The sequence below is a fragment of the Diceros bicornis genome, chromosome 13 (genome assembly GCF_020826845.1).
Source record: "Diceros bicornis minor isolate mBicDic1 chromosome 13, mDicBic1.mat.cur, whole genome shotgun sequence".
Taxonomy (NCBI): domain Eukaryota; kingdom Metazoa; phylum Chordata; class Mammalia; order Perissodactyla; family Rhinocerotidae; genus Diceros; species Diceros bicornis.
Window position 1 is genome coordinate 14231228 of NC_080752.1, and position 20268 is coordinate 14251495.

General features: G+C 35.5%; 1 protein-coding gene across 2 annotated transcripts in view; it reads right to left on the reverse strand.

The window, feature by feature from the left end:
- Positions 1-20268, reverse strand: part of NRDC (nardilysin convertase) — a 107914-nt gene that overhangs the window by 66045 nt on the left and 21601 nt on the right. Inside the window, exons 2-6 of one of the 2 annotated variants that reach the window (XM_058552382.1) lie at positions 7933-8254; positions 5005-5138; positions 4064-4133; positions 3826-3907; positions 2579-2732 (exon numbers count right to left, since the gene is read on the reverse strand). In XM_058552382.1, coding sequence (XP_058408365.1) covers positions 2579-2732; positions 3826-3907; positions 4064-4133; positions 5005-5138; positions 7933-8254 — 762 coding nt within the window. The remainder of the gene's footprint in view (positions 1-2578; positions 2733-3825; positions 3908-4063; positions 4134-5004; positions 5139-7932; positions 8255-20268) is intronic. The other variant, XM_058552383.1, reaches the window with a different exon arrangement.

The following is a 20268-nucleotide window of genomic DNA, read 5'->3' on the forward strand; positions in this document are numbered from 1 at the left end:
CAGCATGGCTTGATGAGTGGTGTGTAGATCCACACCCTGGATCCAAACCCAAGAACCCTGGGCCACCGCAGCAGAGTCTGCAAACCTAACCACTATGCCACTGGGCCATCCTCTACAATAAAATATTTTTTAAATAAGGTATATACATTGTTTTTTTTTAGACATAATGCTATTGCACACTTAATAGACCACAGTGTAGTGTAAACATAGCTTTTATAAGCACTGGGAAACCAAAAAACTTGTGTGACTCACTTTATTGTGATATTCGCTTTATTGCAGTGGTCTGGAACTGAACCCGCAATATCTCTGAGGTATGTCTGTATTTGGTTTTCTGCAGTATCACTGTTTTTCTACATATGGATCTCTTTCAATGCATACTTTTGAAATTTGTTAGACTTCTTTAACCCATGACTTGATGTTCTGGAAAATTTCCAATGATCAATCCTTCAAATATTGTGTCTACTCCATTTTTCTCTATCTTCCTTCTAGAACTCTAAATATATTGAACATTTTCACTCTATCCTCTATGCCTCTTTTCCTTTTTTCTGTAGTTTTCATCTTTTTTTTTTCTCTTTATGCTGTATTTGGGATTTCTTTTGGACTATCTTCTGGTTCATTAATTCCATCTTCAGCTATATCTACTCTTTTCTTAAACTTGTCCATTGGGTTTTCAATTTCAATTATCATATCTCAGTTCAAGATATTCCTTTTTCATTTTTCAAATCTCAAATGTCACATTTTATAGTTTCCTATTCCTTGCAACTGTATTCAAACTTGTCCCTCATTTCTTTAAAAACAGAAAGTGCAATCACTTTTATAATTTGTGTCTAACCATTCCAATGTCTAAGATTTCTAAAGCATTAGAAATCTTTTTCTGTTATCTGTTCTCACTCATGTTGTCTTGTTTTCTTGTGTGCCTGCTCATGTTTGACTGAACGTCGTCATTTTACTTGAAAAATTATTATAGGAGCAATGTAAGGGCTAGGATGAAGCATTTCCCTCTTGAGAGAATTTGTGTTTGCTTTTCTCAAGAGAACACTACCAGTTCTGGCCCATGTTAAATCACAATCAAGGCTTGAGGTTCATCAGAAGCATTTTGAAAGTAGGCTGTAATTCCTCAGGATGGCTGGTCCATTTCCTCAACCAGAAGGTGAAGTCTTTTAGAGTCCCAGCTTATTATGAGGAGGGTCTCCTGTAAAATATCCCACTTTGTGGACATCCTGGGCTTTGATATTTCTTGCCCTTGCCCTGAAATACTGATAAAGCAAAGATCAAATTTATTGAAATTAGCAAATGCCACCAGGGCAAAAGCAACTTCCATTCTTATTTACTTACTGAAGTAAAAATTCAATCATTTCCTCAACTTTTTACTTAAATGATTCAAAATACTAATAAACAATATGACCTGTGTGAAGAAACTGGATTTTACCGACCTATTAAAAAATACTGGCACTTAATCCATGCTATATAAGAGTACTTTGCAAATAATCCAAAGACTGTTTTCTTACTAATTGTAGAAGTATAATATTATCATATTTAGTATAGTATATGCAATATTTAATATTCTACCACTAGCTACTGTTTATGGCATTGAATTTATGATCTGATATTCTTATTAATTTCTCCTATTAATGCAGTAGCATTCTTCTTATTAATTCTGGCCAGTTCTTTTTTCTAAAGTAGAAATAAATGTGTAATAAATATGTAAATATCTTGATTTTCTGAAGCAGTCCTTAGATCAAAAATGTATAGAACCTCTTTGAGAAGAAATAAAACAAGTTCTTTAACTAGACTTTACATCAAGTTTCATCATCTCTGAGGTGGTCAGAATTTATTCAACATATCCTTTGTCTATTCTTTTTTCCAGTGAAGTGGGTTTTTTCCTTCTTTGTATTTGGACATAACCAAATTTTTGTTTTGTTTTGTTTTTAACCAAATAAAAAGTCATGAGAATTCAGCTTGTCTACTGCTTAAGATTTCTTCACACATACAAAGACCTGTTTGGATTTTGTGAATCTTGGGAACTAAGAACTTTGAAAACAAGAGCAAACATGCAGTCATCCTCAGAGTATACCATCTAAGGCTATACCATCTAAGTTTGTGTAAGTACACTCTATGATGTCACACGACGACGAAATCGCCTAACGACACATTTCTCAGAACAACTCTCCGTCATTAAGCAATGCATGACTGTATGTTAAAAAATACAGATAGCTATATACCAAAACATTAACCATGGTTACCTCTAGATCATAAAATTAGGAGCAATCTGTTTTTCCATATTTTCTACTAACTTAGAAAAAATAATTGCAATAATGAGTCAATAGAGAATACATTATTTACAAAACTCAAAAGGTGTTAAGGGTTTCAGTTTAATCTTCAATACAAAAACTAAGTATTACAGAACAAGAGCCAAGGTGTATTTAATAGTTTGCTCTTTTCTCCAAACCAAGTATTGTGACAATTCTACAGAATTAGCGTACTGCTTGAAAAGAAATATCATAGAACAATGCCCAATATTTCCATTTGTAAGGTGGCATTAGATAATTAAAATAAAAATACATTTTGAGTTAGTTACCTATCCAGGGCTTCCTTGAAGTATTTTCTCTGGACATCAAACTGAAAGACTGTACGTTCACAATCAGTTGAAGCATTATCACTACCTCCATGTTTCTTCAGGAAGGCATCAAACCCATTCTCATCTGGATATTTCAAACTACCCATGAATACCACTAAGTGGAAAGAACACAAAGTCACAGAACACAAAGATATAGACAATGTTTTTATTTTCAAAGTAGAAATTTCTCATATGCAAAAAAAAAAAAAAAAAAAAAAAACTGGAAGAAAATATACCAACACATTAACAATGATTATGTCTGGATAATACTTACTTTCTTCATTATACTTCTGTTATTGTAATTTTCTATAATGCCCATATATTACTTTTACACCCAAAAAAACTAAACTTTTTTCTTTTCCAGAGGAAGATTTGCCCTGAGCTAACATGTGTTGCCAGTCTTCCTCTATTTTGTATGTGAGCCACTGTCACAGCATGGCCACTGATAGACGAGTAGCGTAGGTCCCCACCCGGGGAACTGAACCCGGGCCACTGAAGCGGAGTGCACTGAACTTAACCACTAGGCCATCAGGGCTGGCCCTAAACATTTTATTTTTAAAGAAAGAAATATAGAATTTGTTTGTAAAAAAGGTTAAAATGTAAACATAAGCATATATGCAGATTAATTGCTACTATAAAAATCCATAAGGTGAGAAGTTTACCCTCAAATAGGTTACAAAATAAGAATATTAAAAAAAAGTGTAATTTCAGGAAAACAAATATGGATTTAAATATTTATAGCTGTATGGCATCCACATAGGTTTCACTTAGGTACATTCATAATTAAAGTGAAGATTTTGTATTTTGTTTTGGTATTAATCATGCCTTTTTATTTACTGTATTTCTGATGCTTTAACATCTTGGGGCCTTGCTAACCCTGGAAGAGACTGCCCCTCCCAAGGCTATAGCCTAAATTCCTAGACATTGGCAATTGTTTCCTGATCTGTTAGCCTTACCACACCTGAATAATGATAAAATCTACATTTTAAAATAATTTTCTAAGTGGTTTCATTCTAATCCTTAAAACAAGTACACTCAAGGAGATTAAAATTGTCTTCCCCTATGATATTCATAAAGATTTTTTCTTAGTCTTTTCTCTTCTTAAACATATCATACTTCTATCAAACCAGTTACTTATCTTTGAAATCAATTCATACAAATTTGGAGGAAAAAACATGTCCAGGAATGATATTTTACAAAGATCTTACTGTGCTCCAAAAAGTGTGCCAGCCCTGGCAGGTCATCCGGATCAGCAAAACTCCCAACTCCAACACAAAGAGCCGCTGCAGACTGGAGTAAGTAGAACACATACAAACAGTGAGTCAACCCTAAAGGAATAAGCGTGTGGTCTCATCTTAAGGATTCACTTGGAGATGGATGTTTTCCAATAGAAAGTATCAAAATTCTTTCCCTGAGAATCAGGAGGAGCAGCAAAGTGAAACTCACCAGAACTGTGTCAGTTTCACCCTGCTGCTCCTCCTCTTGCCATCCTGCCAAATGCTGAACAGGTGCAGACCTAAGGGAAAAAGCAGAAACAGACAGAAAAAAAGGAAGGGGGACTGGCCAACCTACCCAAATATCATTTCGTGTCAACATTTCAGAGTTCTGAACCAAGTCTGCTTCCTGATTTATCAGATTTTGGAAATGTGCATAAGTAGTATATCTAGGTAGATTATCTCTAAAGATCTCTAAGCAATTAAAGGCTCTATGTTCAGTAACTCAGTTACTAGATGTGAAACTTCTCAATGTTACTCAGAAAATTTTGTTTTTATTAAAACAGAGTGTAAAATAATATGTCAGGAAAACATCTAACAAAGATAATAAGTCAATGGTTAAAAAAGAAAATTTTTCGCTATTAAAAAACTACAAAACTAAACTTTAAAGAGGCTTTTTAGTTCTTCATATCTTATTGAAGATACACAGAATACATTACTTATCAGTTTTTAACAAAAGAGATGGTCAAGAGGTACACCAAACTCCTCCTGACATTATTAGGGCATACCATTATGTCATTGTAAGTTCAAAGATACAAAAAAGGAGAGAAAAACAGTCAATTTGAATCCTTGAGGATAGGAAATTGAATTATTAACTTTCTCAAATTTTAAAAATGTCAATTTTAAAGAGTTAACACATTTGGTGACACATTGTTTTGATAAATGGTTACCCTCTTAGAAAGAGAGACTGAAAAATTAGTATGTACCTGGTAAAAAGTCTAACCATGTGTCAGAAAACAAAAGTATGTTTTTAGAAGAACCAAACAGCCTCATTTGATACTGTAAATTCCATTTTGAAGACTTGGGGACATAAACTCAGTTATAACATGGGAGAATATCCACTTCTTCAAACCACAGTCTAACCTGTTCTGTGATGTTTAATAGGTGCCTAACCTGCTTTCAGCTCCAACTACCCCATAAAGATTTCTTGTCTCGACCAGCAGGGTTGAAGATATTTTTGTATAAGTTGACTTAAACCACAGTCTATCAGTCAGCTTTGACCACAGCAAAAACAGGCTCTGCGATTGCTAGAAAAGAAATTCATACTTGAGAATTATCTACCCAAGAAATTCATACTTGAGAAATTCATACGTGAGAATTGACTTAAGAAAGCCCTGAACAAATCATAATTCAGTATATATCATACTTAAATTTCAATCTTTTTAATTCATCAAGCCTTTCAGATCAAGAACAACTTTCAGGAGGAGGAAAACGGAGGGGGATAAAAATGATGCCTTAGAAAAGTAGTTAACTTATTTAGGTAAATGATCTCTAAAACCTCGAAGTTTTTTTCTTCCCACTTTTTTTATTAATTCTCATATTTACCTTAAACAAGGTTCACATTTTTCAAATAAAAATTAAATCATAAAAATCCTATACTACACACTGCAAAACCCTATACTACTCTGAAGTCACCTCTTATCTAGATTATAGACTTTATTTCCGTTTTTCAGACACTTATTCATTCAATAAATATAAACCATTTTCCATTCTTAGAATCATAGAACCTTTCCTTTCACTACTGTAACCACTGCATCTGAATCAACACAATTTGATCGCTTCATCAAAAACTACATTGGGTTCCAGCATTCTTTCCTAATATGATCCAGAAAATTAGCTATCAATATCTTATGAGGGAATATATCACACTGAGTTCTCAGAAAACAAAGGCAGCATCTAAGCTAATTTTTATGATCACTAGAATCTGACCCTGCTGCTTCTAGAAGAGGTAAACATTTAGAGTTTGATCCACCTAAGCAAAATAAAAAGGGGTACCAAAAATACTGGATGCACATCTTCATTTGTCAAAGGGGTTTACAATTGCTGTATAAACCTAAGGTATTTTATTACGTCTTGACAATGAAATTGGCTCTGAAAACAATTTGTTAATTTAACCCTAGACTTTTGCTTATCAGTTGACCCAAGATATAAAGAAGTCCAAAGCACGGGAAAAGCTGATAAAAAGAGATAAAGAAAGAAAGTTATAGATAGGAAATATTCAGTTATGAAGATATAACAGTCTTAGAGCTAAAATAGGCCTCAAAAATTATGTAATCTAATCCTCTTGTTTTAGAAACGAGAAAATGAAAAGGCCTAAGATCATCCAGAAAGATAGAGAATTAGACAGAGCCAGAATTAGAACTCAGGTTTCCTGTCAGTGTTTCTTCCACTCTATGACTTTTATAATTTCTTCCTTTCTACTATTGCTCTATTTGGAATTATGATATCTATTTTAAATTAAAAGTGAATTTATTAATTCTCAATTTATTTATAAAGACTTTAGTATAGACAATCAAGTGACAGATATATACTTTTGTGTGTGTGTGTGTGTGAGGAAGATCAGCCCTGAGCTAACATCCATGCTAATCCTCCTGTTTTTTTTGCTGAGGAAGAGCGGCTCTGAGCTAACATCTATTGCCAATCCTCCTTTTTTTTTTTCCCCAAAGCCCCAATAGATAGTTGTATGTCATAGTTGCACATCCTTCTAGTTGCTGTGTGGGATGCGGCCTCAGCATGGCCAGAGAAGCGGTGCATCAGTGCGCACCCGGCCGCCAGTAGCGGAGCGCGCACACTTAACCACTAAGCCACAGGGCTGGCCCTACACTTTTTTTTTTTTTTCAGTATTTTGGTTTTCATCTCTAAAGCTTTCCAAGCTAAAACCACATGGCCTATCATGCTACTCCAAAACGGGCATCATTTAGAATCTGAATAGCAAGGGGCAAATAGTTTCTTAAAAATATGACTCAGTTCCCCCAACAACTTAGTGAAAGAACTGGCACAATCTTCTATAAAAAAAATATTATTTTCCAGGAAGAGTGACTATCAAAGGATTTATTTAAAACATATCTACTACTTGTATCTCCCATCTTTACATCTTTGAAGGCTGACCACTTGACAACATAATAATTTGACATCTAGATTTTAGTCTTAATAATCTGAACTTTACTTCACTTGTATGCAGACTGCACCATGTTGAATGTATTACCAACATTCAAGAAACGAGCTTTAACAAACATTTGCTGATCAATTCCACTGTAATGCCTCCAAAATATTATCCTCTAATGTAGGTACTACCTACTGAAAAATGGAGGCATGCTTTAAAAGATATACATTAGCTCAGGGCTGATCTTCCTCACAAAAAATAAATAAATAAAAAAATTTAAAAAATTTAAAAAAAAAAGATATCCAGAGAGGAAAATTCTCCATATCAAGCCCTATTTATCTATTCATTTACTGTTATTATATATTATACTAACTAAGCTCAACTGCCCAATTCTATTTCAGTTCTTCCAATTTCCTTGTTATTTATCCAGACGTTTGGTGCTTTCCCATAAAAAGAGATAAATCACATTCAATCACCTAGATAGAAATTATCCATATGAGGACTCTTAAAAACATAGGCCCAGGTTAGGATTCTACACCAGCCCTGTTCTTTTTTCTTTTTCCAATCTCTCCAAGGATAATACACTCTCTTATTCCTCTATCCCAGGCTAAGAATTATACAGATCCTCGCTTCCTGGCACTTGCTATTAAAATATATAATGTGCACAAATACACATAAATTCAAATATTATCAGTGATTACCTCTGAGAGTTATGATTATGTGTGATTTTTATATTTTTCTTTATCTATTAGTTTCTATAATGAGCATTTGTCACTGTTATAATCAGAGCAAAACATTTTCAAAATGTAATCTTTTACTGAAGATCAAAAAGTAAACATATACTTCCTTTTTGCCATTAAGAAATAAATCATGAGTTTAGAACTTATCCCAAAGAACTCCCAAATTAGAAAAAGATACGATAGGGACATGATTCACACCTGTTTTTCAGTGGTTTTCTTTCTAGCTTCTGCTCTCTCTTCTAATTCTTCCAATTCATTATCCTCAGTATCAAGATCATCATCATCATGTTCATCATCATCATCAAACTCATCTTCATCATCAAAACCTTCTTCATCATCGTCTTCTATTTCGGCTCCAGAATCTTCATCATCATCATCATCTTCTTCTTCTTCTTCTTCTTCCTCCTCTTCCTCTTCCTCCTCTTCCTCTTCATCATCTGTTGCATCTCCCATTTTACCTTCCATATTACTTAGGTCTGAAATCAAAAGTGCCTGCAAGCCATTCCGTAATTTGATGTAACTAAAAGAAAAAAAATAATAATAATAACAAAATATTTTGAGTCAGGTATTCATTATGCTACACCAACACAAGTGATCAACTTAGCAGAATTAAAAAAAAAATCCAAGTACACACACACACAAAACAAACACTATTTTTAAATAAATAAAACTGGTTGCTTCTGGGAAGGGGAACCTCAAAAGCTTACCAGTTTCTGAGCAGCTAGTGGGAAAGGATGAGAGAGACACTTCACTGTTTGTAATTTTTAATTTTTAATTATGAGAATATATTTACCTATTCAAAAACCAAATTTTAGAAGTTAAACATATACAACAAACTCATCACTTGGCTTCCTTTACTATTTTTTTAGTTTATAAGTACCTAATAAACATTCTACCATAACAGAAGACTTAACTAAGAGAAACATATTCCTCAATATACAGAGTGGTCATGACAGCTTAAATATTAAAGCAAAATCTCATATATTTAAACTCTGCTGATTCCTTTCAGTACAATGTACTTGATATTTTATACCAGTCTCCAAACCTGTTTTTATGGGCTGAAAAAATGGCTACGTTTCTAAGAAAACTAAATCTCACAGATTGGTAGTAGCCCTGCAGGAAGATGATTATTCTATTTAGTAAAACTGCTATGCCAGTTTGATGACTGGGTGCCTACTACAAACGTCTCCCATTTATATTCATTCTTTCATGTGTTATTCAATAAGCATTCACTTAGCAGATTTTAATGTATCAGATACTTGCTACATTAAGGGTAAAAAGAATAAAACCACATTCCTCACCATCAGGCACTCACTGTCTAGTACAATACACTGCAATTAAGCCAGTACGATACAGAATGATAGAGTTAAACAGAGAATGTTAGAAAGAAGGAAGCAGTCAGAGAAGGCCTCTGAGACAAGGTACACTTAACTTGAGCCTTGAAGATAAAAAAAAAGTTAGTTGGAGAGTGACATCAGCATCATGGTAGCATAAGTTGTTCCTTTTTTCTCTCTCCTTTGATTTACAATTAATTGGACATCTATAACCGAAAAAAAGTATCTCTGCACAGCATACCAGGACATCTAAGAGATTCATCCATCTGTCCACCCGAAAATGGGTAGACTGGACGATGGAGGAGGTTGCAAAGCGAGGGGAGTAGAAGTGGAGCCTGAGGCAGTGGCAGGACCAGCAGCAGGACAGCGCGATCTTCCTAGCAGAGGAGGTAGAGGCCAAAGGTGGTGAGTGGCAGGTCTACCTGGCCATGCACTTTGCAGCTGAAAGGACTCATTGCTGTCTGAGGAAAAACTGCAGTGACTGAGGGGAGGGAAAGGAAAGGGAAGAAGGCAAAGAGAACTGAAGGGAAGTGTCTCCTGCTGCCTGCCCTGGGATTCTGGCAAGAGGAATGCCCAGGGACCACTGGGACACTCCCAATCGAGGATCCCCCTAACAGGCTGTGGGCAGACCCAAAGCCCCAAGCGCTAGGCATACACCTCCTGCCACTCTGCCTCCACCCTATTCTTGTCTCTGTCAGCTTTTTTTTAATATGCATGCTCCCAACCTTAGCAGTGAGTCAGCTTTGTAAAGAGAAACCAAAAACTTGTGCTATATAGTAAAGGCTCCTAATCACCAACTTGTTGAACTTTAAGAATCAAAGTAAACAAAGCCTTGCCTAAATAAGAAAGGTGTTTGCTATTTCAAATATGGCAGTGGAGGTACTTTTCCTCAAACACCATGAAAAACCACAGTAATAAGGTATCACAAAAAGAAAATGACAATTTTCCAGCAACCAAACCCAAAGACATGGAATATTACAATCTAACTCATAAAGAATTCAAAATAGCTGTTATGAAGAAATTCAGTGAGCTACAAGAAAACTCGGAAAGACAATACAATGATCTCAGGAATGAAATTAATGAGCAGAAAGAGTACTTGACCAAAGAGATTGAAATTCTAAAAACAAACAAATCATGGAGCTGAAGAACCAAATAAATGAGAGGAACACACTAGAATGCATTGGAAATAGAGCAGATCAGACTGAAGAGAGAATTAACAAGCTAGAAGATAGGAATTTAGAAATGATTCAGGTGGAAGACGAGAACTAACATTTTTAAAAAGTGAAAAAACTCTACGAGAGCTATCAGACTCCATTAGAAAAGCCGACATAAGAATAATGGGTATACCAGAAGAAGAAAAGAGGGAGAAGGGGGCAGAGAGTTTATTTCATGAAATAACAGCTGAGAACTTCCAAGACCTGGAGAAGGAACTGGATATACAAGTCCACAAAGCTAATGAAACATCTTATTATCTCAACACAAAAAGACCTTCTCCAAGAGACATTATATTAAAACTGTCAAAGTCAATGACAAAGAATTTTAAAGGCAGCCAGGAGAAAAAAGACAGTAACCTACAAAGTAATCCCCATTAACCTAGCAGCAGATTACTCAGCAGAAACTCTACAGGCCAAGAGAGAGTGGAATGACATATTCAAATATTGAAAGATAAAAACTGCCAGCCAAGAATACTCTATCAAGCAAAGTTATCCTTCAGATATGAAGGAGAAATAAAGGCTTTCCCAGAGAAACAAAAGCTGAGGGAGTTTACCATCACTAGACCTGACTAAAAGAAATGTTGAAAGGAGCTCTTCAACTGAAACGAAAAGAAAAAAGTTCACAAAACTCTGATTAAGGTGTTACATAGTCAGAATCAGAAAACTGTAACTGTTTTTAGAATAGTATATTAAACTCTTAATTATAGCATAAAAGTTAAATGAAAAGAGAATTAAAAATAACTATAGATACTACACCTTGGTGAAGAAATTACATATAAAGAGATACTTTGTGACATCAAAAACACAAAAGAGGGTCAGCCCCCTGGCGTAGCAGTTAAGTGCACACGCTCTGCTGCTGGCAGGCGGGGTTCGGATCTCGGGCAAGCACCGACGCACCACTTGTCAGGCCATGCTGTGGCCGCGTCCCACATAAAGTGGAGGAAGGTGGGCACAGATGTTAGCTCAGGGCCAGTCTTCCTCAGCAAAAAGAGGAGGATTGGGGTGGATGTTAGCTCAGGGCTGATCTTCCTAAAAAAACACACAAAAGAGGGGCTGGTCCAATGGCATAGTTGTTAAGTTCATGTGCTCCGCTTTGGCAGCCCGGGGTTCACAGGTTCGGATCCTGGGTGCAACTAACGCACCGCTTGTCAAGCCATGCTGTGGTGGTGTCCCATATAAAGTAGAGGAAGATGGGCACAGATGTTAGCCCAGGGCCAATCTTCCTCAGCAAAAAAAAACAGGAGGATTGGCAACGGATGTTAGCTCAGGGCTAATCTTCCTCACAAAAAAACAAACAAACAAAAAACACAAAAGGAAAAGAGAAGAGTAAAAAGATGAAACCTTTATAAGCAAATGAAGATAAATTGCTATCAGCGGAAAAAGGACTATTTTACCCACAAAGTGTTCTATATAAACCTCATGGTAACCACAAAGCAAAAATCTAGAGTAGAGACATGAAACATAAAAAAATGAGAGACTGAGGAAATCACCATGGAAAATCACTAATTTACAAAGAGAAACAGAAACAGAAGGAAAAAGAAACAATGGAAAGACAAAAAAACAGAAGGCAAAAGATAAAATGACAATAGTAAATCCTTACATATTAATAATTACACTAAATGTAAATGGATTGCACTCACCACTCAATAAACACAGAGTGGCTGGATGGATAAAAAAACAAGACCCATTTATATGCTGCCCACAGGAGACTCATCTCATCTCTAAAGACACACATGGGTTCAAAGTAAAAGGATGTAAGATGATAGTCCAAGCAAATGAAAACCAAAAGAAGGCAGGCATAGCCTTACTTAATTAGACAAAATAGACTTCAAGCCAAAAAGGGTAACAAGAGACAAAGGTCATTACACAATGATAAAGGGGTCAGTACCTCAAGATATAACAATTGTAAATATATATGCTCCCAACACCCAAGCACTGGAATATATTAAGCAAATAATAACAGATCTTAAGAGAGAAATAGGCAATACAATATTTACAGTGGACTCAATACCTTACTATCAGCAATGAATATATCCTCCAGACAGAAAATCAACAAGGAAAGGTTGGAATTGAATGATACTTCACAATAAATGGACTTAGTAGACATATTCAGAACATGCAATCCAACAGCAGCAGAATACACATTCTTCTCAAGTGCACATGGAACATTCTCCAGGAGAGATCATATATAGGCCACAAAACAAATCTTAGCAAATTTAAGAAGATTGAAATCATACCAACTATCTTCTTTGACCACAATGGTATAAAACTAGAAATCAATATCAAGAGGAAAGTGAGAAGATCTACAAATATGTGAAAACTAAATAACACACTTCTAAACAACCATTGGGCCAAAGAAGAAATCAAATAGGAAACAAAAAATTGCCGTGAAAAAACTGAAAATGGAAATACAACATATCAAATATTGTGGGATGCAGCAAAAGTAGCTCTAAAAGGAAAGTTTCTAGGGGCTGGCCTGGTGGCGTAGTGGTTAAGTCATGTGCTCTGCTTCAGTGGTCCAGGGTTTGCAGGTTTGAATCCTAGGCACAGATCTATGCACCGCTCATCAAGCCATGTGTGGTGGCATCCCACACACAAAATAGAGGAAGATGGGCATAGATGTTAGCTCAGGGCTAATCTTCCTCAGCGAAAAGAAGAAGATTGGCAACAGATGTTAGCTCAGGGCCAATCTTTCTCACCAAAAAAAAAAAAAAAAAAAAAAGGAAAGTTTACAGCAATAAATGCATATATTAAGAAATTAGAAGGTTCTCAAATAAACAACCTAACTTTACACCTCAAGGAACTAGAAAAAGAAGAACAAACTATGCCCAAAGTTAGCAGAAGGAAGGAAATAATAAAGATCAGAGTGGAAATAAATGAAATAGAGACCAGAAAAACAATAGAAAGGATGAAAAAACTATGAGCTGGTTCTTTGAAAAGATAAACAAAATTGACAAACCTTTAGCTGGACTACAAAAAAAGAAAGACGACTCAATTAGAAATGAAAGAGGAGACATTACAACTGATACTACAGAAACACATAGAATCATAAGAGGGGCAGGCCCAGTGGCGTAGTGGTTAAGTTCACGCGGTCCACTTTGGGGGACCGAGGTTTGCCAGTTCGGATCCTGGGCACGGACCTACACGCTGTTCATCAAGCCATGCTGAGGCGGCGTCCCACATAGAGCAACTAGAAGGATGTACAACTATGACATACAACTATCTACTGGGGCTTTGGGGATAAAAAAGGAAAAAAAAAGGAGGAAGATTGGCAACAGATGTTAGCTCAGGGCCAATGTTCCTCAAAAAAAAAAAAAAATCCTCTCTTTCTTAAAAAAAATTAAAAAAAAAAAGAATCATGAGACACTACTATGAACAATTATATGCCAACAAATTACATATCTAGAAGAAATGGATACATTTGTAGAAACACAACCTACCAAGACTGAATCAGGAAGACACAGAAAATCTGAACAAACCAATAATGAATAAAGAGATTGAATCAGTAACCAAAAGACTCCCCAAAAGAAAATTCTAGGACCAGATGGCTTCACTAGAGAATTCTACCAAATATTTGAAGAAGAATTAACACCATTCCTCTTCAAACTCTTCCAAAATATCAAGGAGGAGGGAACTTCCAAACTCATTCTACAAAGCCAACGTTACTTTGATACTAAAACCAGATAAGGATACCATAAGAAAAGAAAACTATAGACCAATATCCCTGATGAATATAGATGCAAAAATTCTCAACAGAATATTAGCAAACTGAATTCAAGAACACATTAAAAGGATTATACACTACGAACAAGTGGGATTTATCCCTGAGATGCAAGGGTGATTCAACATACCCAAATCAATTAGTGTAATGCACTACATCAATAAAATGAAAGATAAAAATCACATGATCATCTCAATAGACAAAGAAAAAGCATTTAACAAAATACAATATCCTTTAATGACAAAAACCCTTAACAGATTGGGTATAGAAGGAACATACCTCAACATAATAAAGGCCTTATACGACAAACCCACAGCTAACATTATACTCAATGGAGAAAAATTGAAAGCGTTTCCTCTAAAATCAAGAACAAGACAGGGGGCCCACTCTCATTACTCCTATTCAGAAGTCCTAGTACTGGAAGTCCTAGCTAGAGCAATTAGGCAAAACAAAGAAATAAAAGCATCCAAATCTGAAAGGAAGAAGTAAAAGTGTCACTATTTGCTGATGATATGATCTATAAAATTCCAAAGAGTCAGTCAAAAAACTACTGGAATTACTCAACAATTTCAGTAAAGTGGCAGGATATAAAATCAATGTATAGAAATTAATTTTATTCCTTTCCACTAATGAAGAAGCATCTCAAAAAGAAATAAAACTATCCCATTCACAATAGCATCAAAAACAATAAAATACTTAGGAATAAATTTAACCAAGGAAGTGAAAGATCTGTAAAATGGAAACTACGAGACTTTGCTGAAAGAAACTGAAGACACAAATAAATGGAAAGACATCTCATGTTTATGGATCAGAAGAATTAATATTGTTAAAATAGCCATACTATCCAAAGCCATCTACAATTCAACACAATCTCCATCAAAATATCGAAGGCATTCTTCACAGAAATAGAAAAAACAATCCTAAAATTTGTGTGGAACCACAAAAGACCCCAAATAGCCAAAGCAATACTGAGAAAAAAGAACAAAGACAGGGGTATTATGCTTCCAGATTTCAAACTACAGTCATGCGTTGCTTAATGACAGGGATATGTTCTGAGAAATGCATCATCGTTCGAACATCATAGAGTGTACTTACACAAACCTAGATGGTATAGCCTACTACATACCTAGGCTATTATATGGCAATAATCTTATGGGACCACCATTGTATATGCAGTCCATCACTGACCAAAATGTCATCATGCGGTGCATGACTGTATACTATAAAGCCATAGTAATAAAAACAGTATGGTACTGGCACAAAAATAGATACACTGACCAATGAAACAGAATAGAGAGCCCAGAAGTAATTCCCAGTATATACAGGCAACTAATATTCGACCAGAGAGCCAAAAATACCCAGTGGGGAAAGGACAGTCTCTTCAACAAATGGTGCTGGGGGGCCAGCCTGGTGGCGTGGTGGTTAAGTTCGCATGCTCTGCTTTGGCAGCCTGGGGTTCACAGGTTCGGGTCCCGGGTACAGACCAATGCACTGCTTGTCAAGCCATGCTGTGGCAGTGTCCCATATAAAGCAGAGGAAGATGGGCACAGATGTTAGCCCAGAGCCCGTCTTCCTCAGCAAAAAGAGGAGGATTGGCAATGGATATAAGCTCAGGGCTAATCTTCCTCACACACACAAAAAAATGGTGCTGGGAAAAAAGTGGAGACACACCTGCAGAACAATGAAATTGGACCCCCATTTCACTACTCACAAAAATTAACTCGAAATGGATCAAGACTTAAACCTAAGACCTGATACCATAAAACTCCTAGAAGAAAACGTAGGGAAGAAGCTCATTGACACTGGTCTGGGCAATCACTTTTTTAACATGACACCAAAAGTATAAACAACAAAAGCAAAAATCAACAAATAGGACTCATCAAACTAGAAAGCTTCTGCATAGCAAAAGAAACAGTTAACTAGAATGAAAAAACAACCTACAGAATGGGAGAAAATTTTTGCAAACCATTTATCAGATAAGGGGTTACTATCCAAAATATATAAAGAACTCAGTCAACTTCATAACAAAAACCAAATAATCCAATTAAAAAATGGGCAGAAAAACTAAATACACTTTTTACCAAAGAGGACATCAAAATGGCCAACACATGAAAAGATGCTCAACATCACTAATCATCAGGGACATGCAAATCAAAACCACAATGAGCTATCACCTCACACGTTAGAATGGCTATCATCAAGAAGACAAGAGACAACAGGTGCCGGCAAGGATGTGGTAAACAGGTAATCCTTATATATCGTTGGTGGGAATGTAAATTGGTCTAACCTCTGGAAAACAATAAGGAGGTTGCTCAAAAAATAGATTTACCATACAATCCAGTAATTCCACTTCTGGCTATACACCCAAAGGAAATGAAAACAGGATTTCAATGAGATATATGCCCTCTCATGTTTATCGCAGCATTATTCACAACAGCCAAGATATGGAAACAATTCAAATGCCCATCAACGGATGAATGGGTAAAAAAGATGTGGTATATATATACAATGGAATATTATTCAGTTACGAGAAAGGAGGACACCTTTCCATTTGCAACAACACGGACAGACCTTAAGCACATTAAGCTAAGCAAGATAAGTCAGAGAAAGATAAGTACTATATGATATTGCTTATATGTGGAATCTAAAAAAGTTAAACCTGTAAAAAACAGAGTAAAATGGTGGTTACCAGGGGATGGTGGGGGGAATGGAGGGAACAAGAGTGCTCATGTTTATGGGTATAAATCCATAATAAGCAGTAAATAAGCCATAGAGATCTAATGCACAGTATAATAAATATAGACAATAATATTGTACTATAATTACATAATGTGATAAACATCACTACATTGGCAATCATATTACACTATATAAATGTATCAAAGTAACATGCTGTACACCTTAAACTTACCCAAAGTTACATCTGAAATTTATTCAATAAACAAAAAGAAAAAAAAAAAGAGTCTTAACAGAAACCGGGAAGAATAACATGCAAAGAAAGACAAAGAAGGGAGCCTCTGGCTCAAGAAGGAAGACTGAATAAATAAATTTATCTCATTTCCGTATCAAAAATCACACTCTAACAGGAAAAAAATTTTGTGGTTATTTTTTGTTTTGGTTTGTTTGAGAATAAAATCATGACAGACTTAGAAAACAGAAAAGGCCACTGTTAGCAAATAAGAAGTTTTTAGAAATTATTAGAAGATAATATGCAAATCTAATCAGAATAGTGGAGGAAAAAGAAAAGAGAACCACAGGCCTAAATACATGTGATAAGATATTAGTTCTTCCTGAGAAAGCCTAAGCTCCAGATCAATAAATGAAAAGAGTAGGAATAGCCTCAGGACAAGAAGCTCAATTATTAACTGAACTGGAAACAATCCAAATGTCTTCTGCCAACAGAATGGAAAAACTGTGGTATGTTCACACAATGGAATTTTTTTTCACATAATGGAATATTGTAAAACAGGGAAATACATAATCCAATAAAAAGCTACAACAGTGGTGAATCTTAAAACATAATAATGAGTGAAAAAAGGAAATCAGAGGACTACACACCATATGGATACTATTTATATAAAGCCAAAAAACAAGCAAAAGAAAACAGCATATTGTTTAGATATACATATATATGTGATAAAACTTTTAAGCAAAGGAATGATAAACACAAAACTCAGAATAGTTGTTGTAGGGGGGGAACATGGGAGGATACAGAGAGAGCATGGGGAAGGTGACATAAGTAGATCTTAGTTTTTAAGTTGAGTGATCAGGTTACCCATTTTGGGGGTTTATTATCCACCACTTACATAAAAATTGCATGTTTTCTTTTGTATATATCAAATACTACAGTCTTACAAATTTCTTAAATGATAATTAAAGAACTTCATTCAGTAATAACTACCCCAGTCAGGCCATGCTCCTCCATGCCAAATAAGTAACCAAATAGCAGCAGTAGGACACATTAAAATGGAAGAGCTTGTTTTCTAAGAATGTAAACAATCTATCCAGAAATGAATTCTAGGATGAATCTTAGAGACAAAGAATCTTAGAGAGGCAGACATAAAGGCAGGTTAAAAAGGGGAGTAAAGGGGACTCTGCTCAGCTTTTGTAAAGTACATATTTTTACTAGCTTAAAATTCTCAAAAATAGAGAACGGAGGGGGGAAAAACACTAAAGGTATTCTACTTTCAAAATAATCCTATGCATCCTACTTCCAAAGTAAATCACAAATCTGATAACTTCTCATCGACTCCACAGCTACTTCCTTAGTCCATGCCGTCCCTATCTCTAGTCTCCTTCTAACTGGTCTCCCTGTCCATTCTCCTTCAATACCCCCGCTTACCCTCCACCCCCACCCCATACATATACCTCCAGTCTATCCTCAGCAGCCTGAAGAAAGCAGATCAGGCATGTTCTCCCAAAAGTCACATGCTGAAGTCCTAATCTCTGATACCTCAGAATGTGACTGTATTTAGAAATGAGGCCTTTAAAGAGGTGACTGAGTTAAAAGGAGGCCATTAGGTTGGGGCCTAATCCAATCGGACTGGTGTCCTTATGAGGAAATTTGGACCCAAAGACACTGGACATGTGTGCACAGAGATGAAAGGCCATGTGAGGACACAGCAAGAAGGTGGCCATCTGCAAGCCAAAGAGAGGCCTCAGAAGAAACCAAACCTACTGACATCCTGATCTTTGTCTTGAGCCTCTAGAATCGTAAGAAAATAAATTCCCATTGTTTAAGTGACCCTGTCTGTGGTATTTTGTTACGGCAGCCCTAACAAATTAATACAAGTCCATTTCCCTTTTCAAAAACCATCAATGGCTTCCCATCATACTTGGAAGAAAATCCAAAATCCTTACCAGGGCCTATAAGGCTCCAGATAATCTGGCCCCCCACCACTTCTCCAACCTTCTTTCCCAGCAACTCTTCATGCTCTTTGCTCTGACCAAATAACTTTATTGTTGTTTCTTGAACATACCAAACAGGCTCCCACACCAGCGCCTTTGTGCTTGCTATTCCCTCGGCCCTAAGGCCCTTGCCCTAGATACAGTATTTGCATGGCTGCTCTATCTCTTTGAACTCTTTGCTGAAATGTCCCCTTTTCAGAAACGTCTTTTCTGATCACACTATCCAAAAGAGCACCCGAGTCAATCTCTATCCTCTTTTATCCTGCTTTAACTTTTTTCGCGATTTATCATTACTTGGTTTTTTGTTTTTTTTTTTTTAATTTTCTGTCTGCACCTTTAGAAAGTTAGCTCTGAGGGCAGGGCTTTTTGTTTTCTTCACTACTATATCCCCAGCACCTAAGACATCACTTAGCACTTAGGAAACATTTAAGAAACCTTTGTTGAACGAACAAAAGAATGTTAATGCCTAAATGAAAAGAATGAACAAAAGAATGCCTAATACATGATAGGTACTTAATATCTGCTAAAAGAAACAAAATATGAGATAAAATCTAACACCTAGTTTATAAAAATAAATAAAATCATGTGTACACACAAATTAAATGTATATAAAGGTATAACAAAAGAACTAACAGGATATAAACCAAATGTAACAGTATCGGGAGAGGAATAAAAGTAGAACAGGATGCAAGGAAGAACCTGCATGCTTTACTCTACAATTTCTATACTTTTTAAATCTTTTGTAATAAAAATATACACATTTATTATTTGTATAATAAAAATAATTTCATAAAAATCCAAAACCCACTCCTTAACAAATTTAGCTTTATAGAGGATTAGCTTCCATAAAAAATCAACATCAAACCCATTTAAAGACAGTCATGGACAAAATGCTCTTTGTCATCACTTCTATTCAACACTGTATTGGAAGTCTTAGATAACGAAAAAAGATCCAATATATAAATAAATAAATAAGAATTATGAGGCAAAGATATTGAAAGCTAAAGCAATTCATTGCAAAATATATGATTACCTAAAGAATGCAAGAGAATTTAAAAAAAAAAAAACACTATAAGTTCCAAACAGAGTTCAGCAAAGTATCCAAATCAAGAACCATGAACAAAAATCATGAACTTTCCTATATATCAAAGGTAACCAATCAAAATGAGATTTAAATAAAAGATTCTATTCACAAAAGCAAAAGAAACTATAAAATATCAAAATATATACCTAATAAAAATAGATCACATTTTAAATGTATTAACTTACATGTCTTAACTCATTTAATCCTCACAATAACCCTAATAAGTTACTATTCCCACTTTATAGATGAGGAAACTGAAGCACAAAAAAGGTT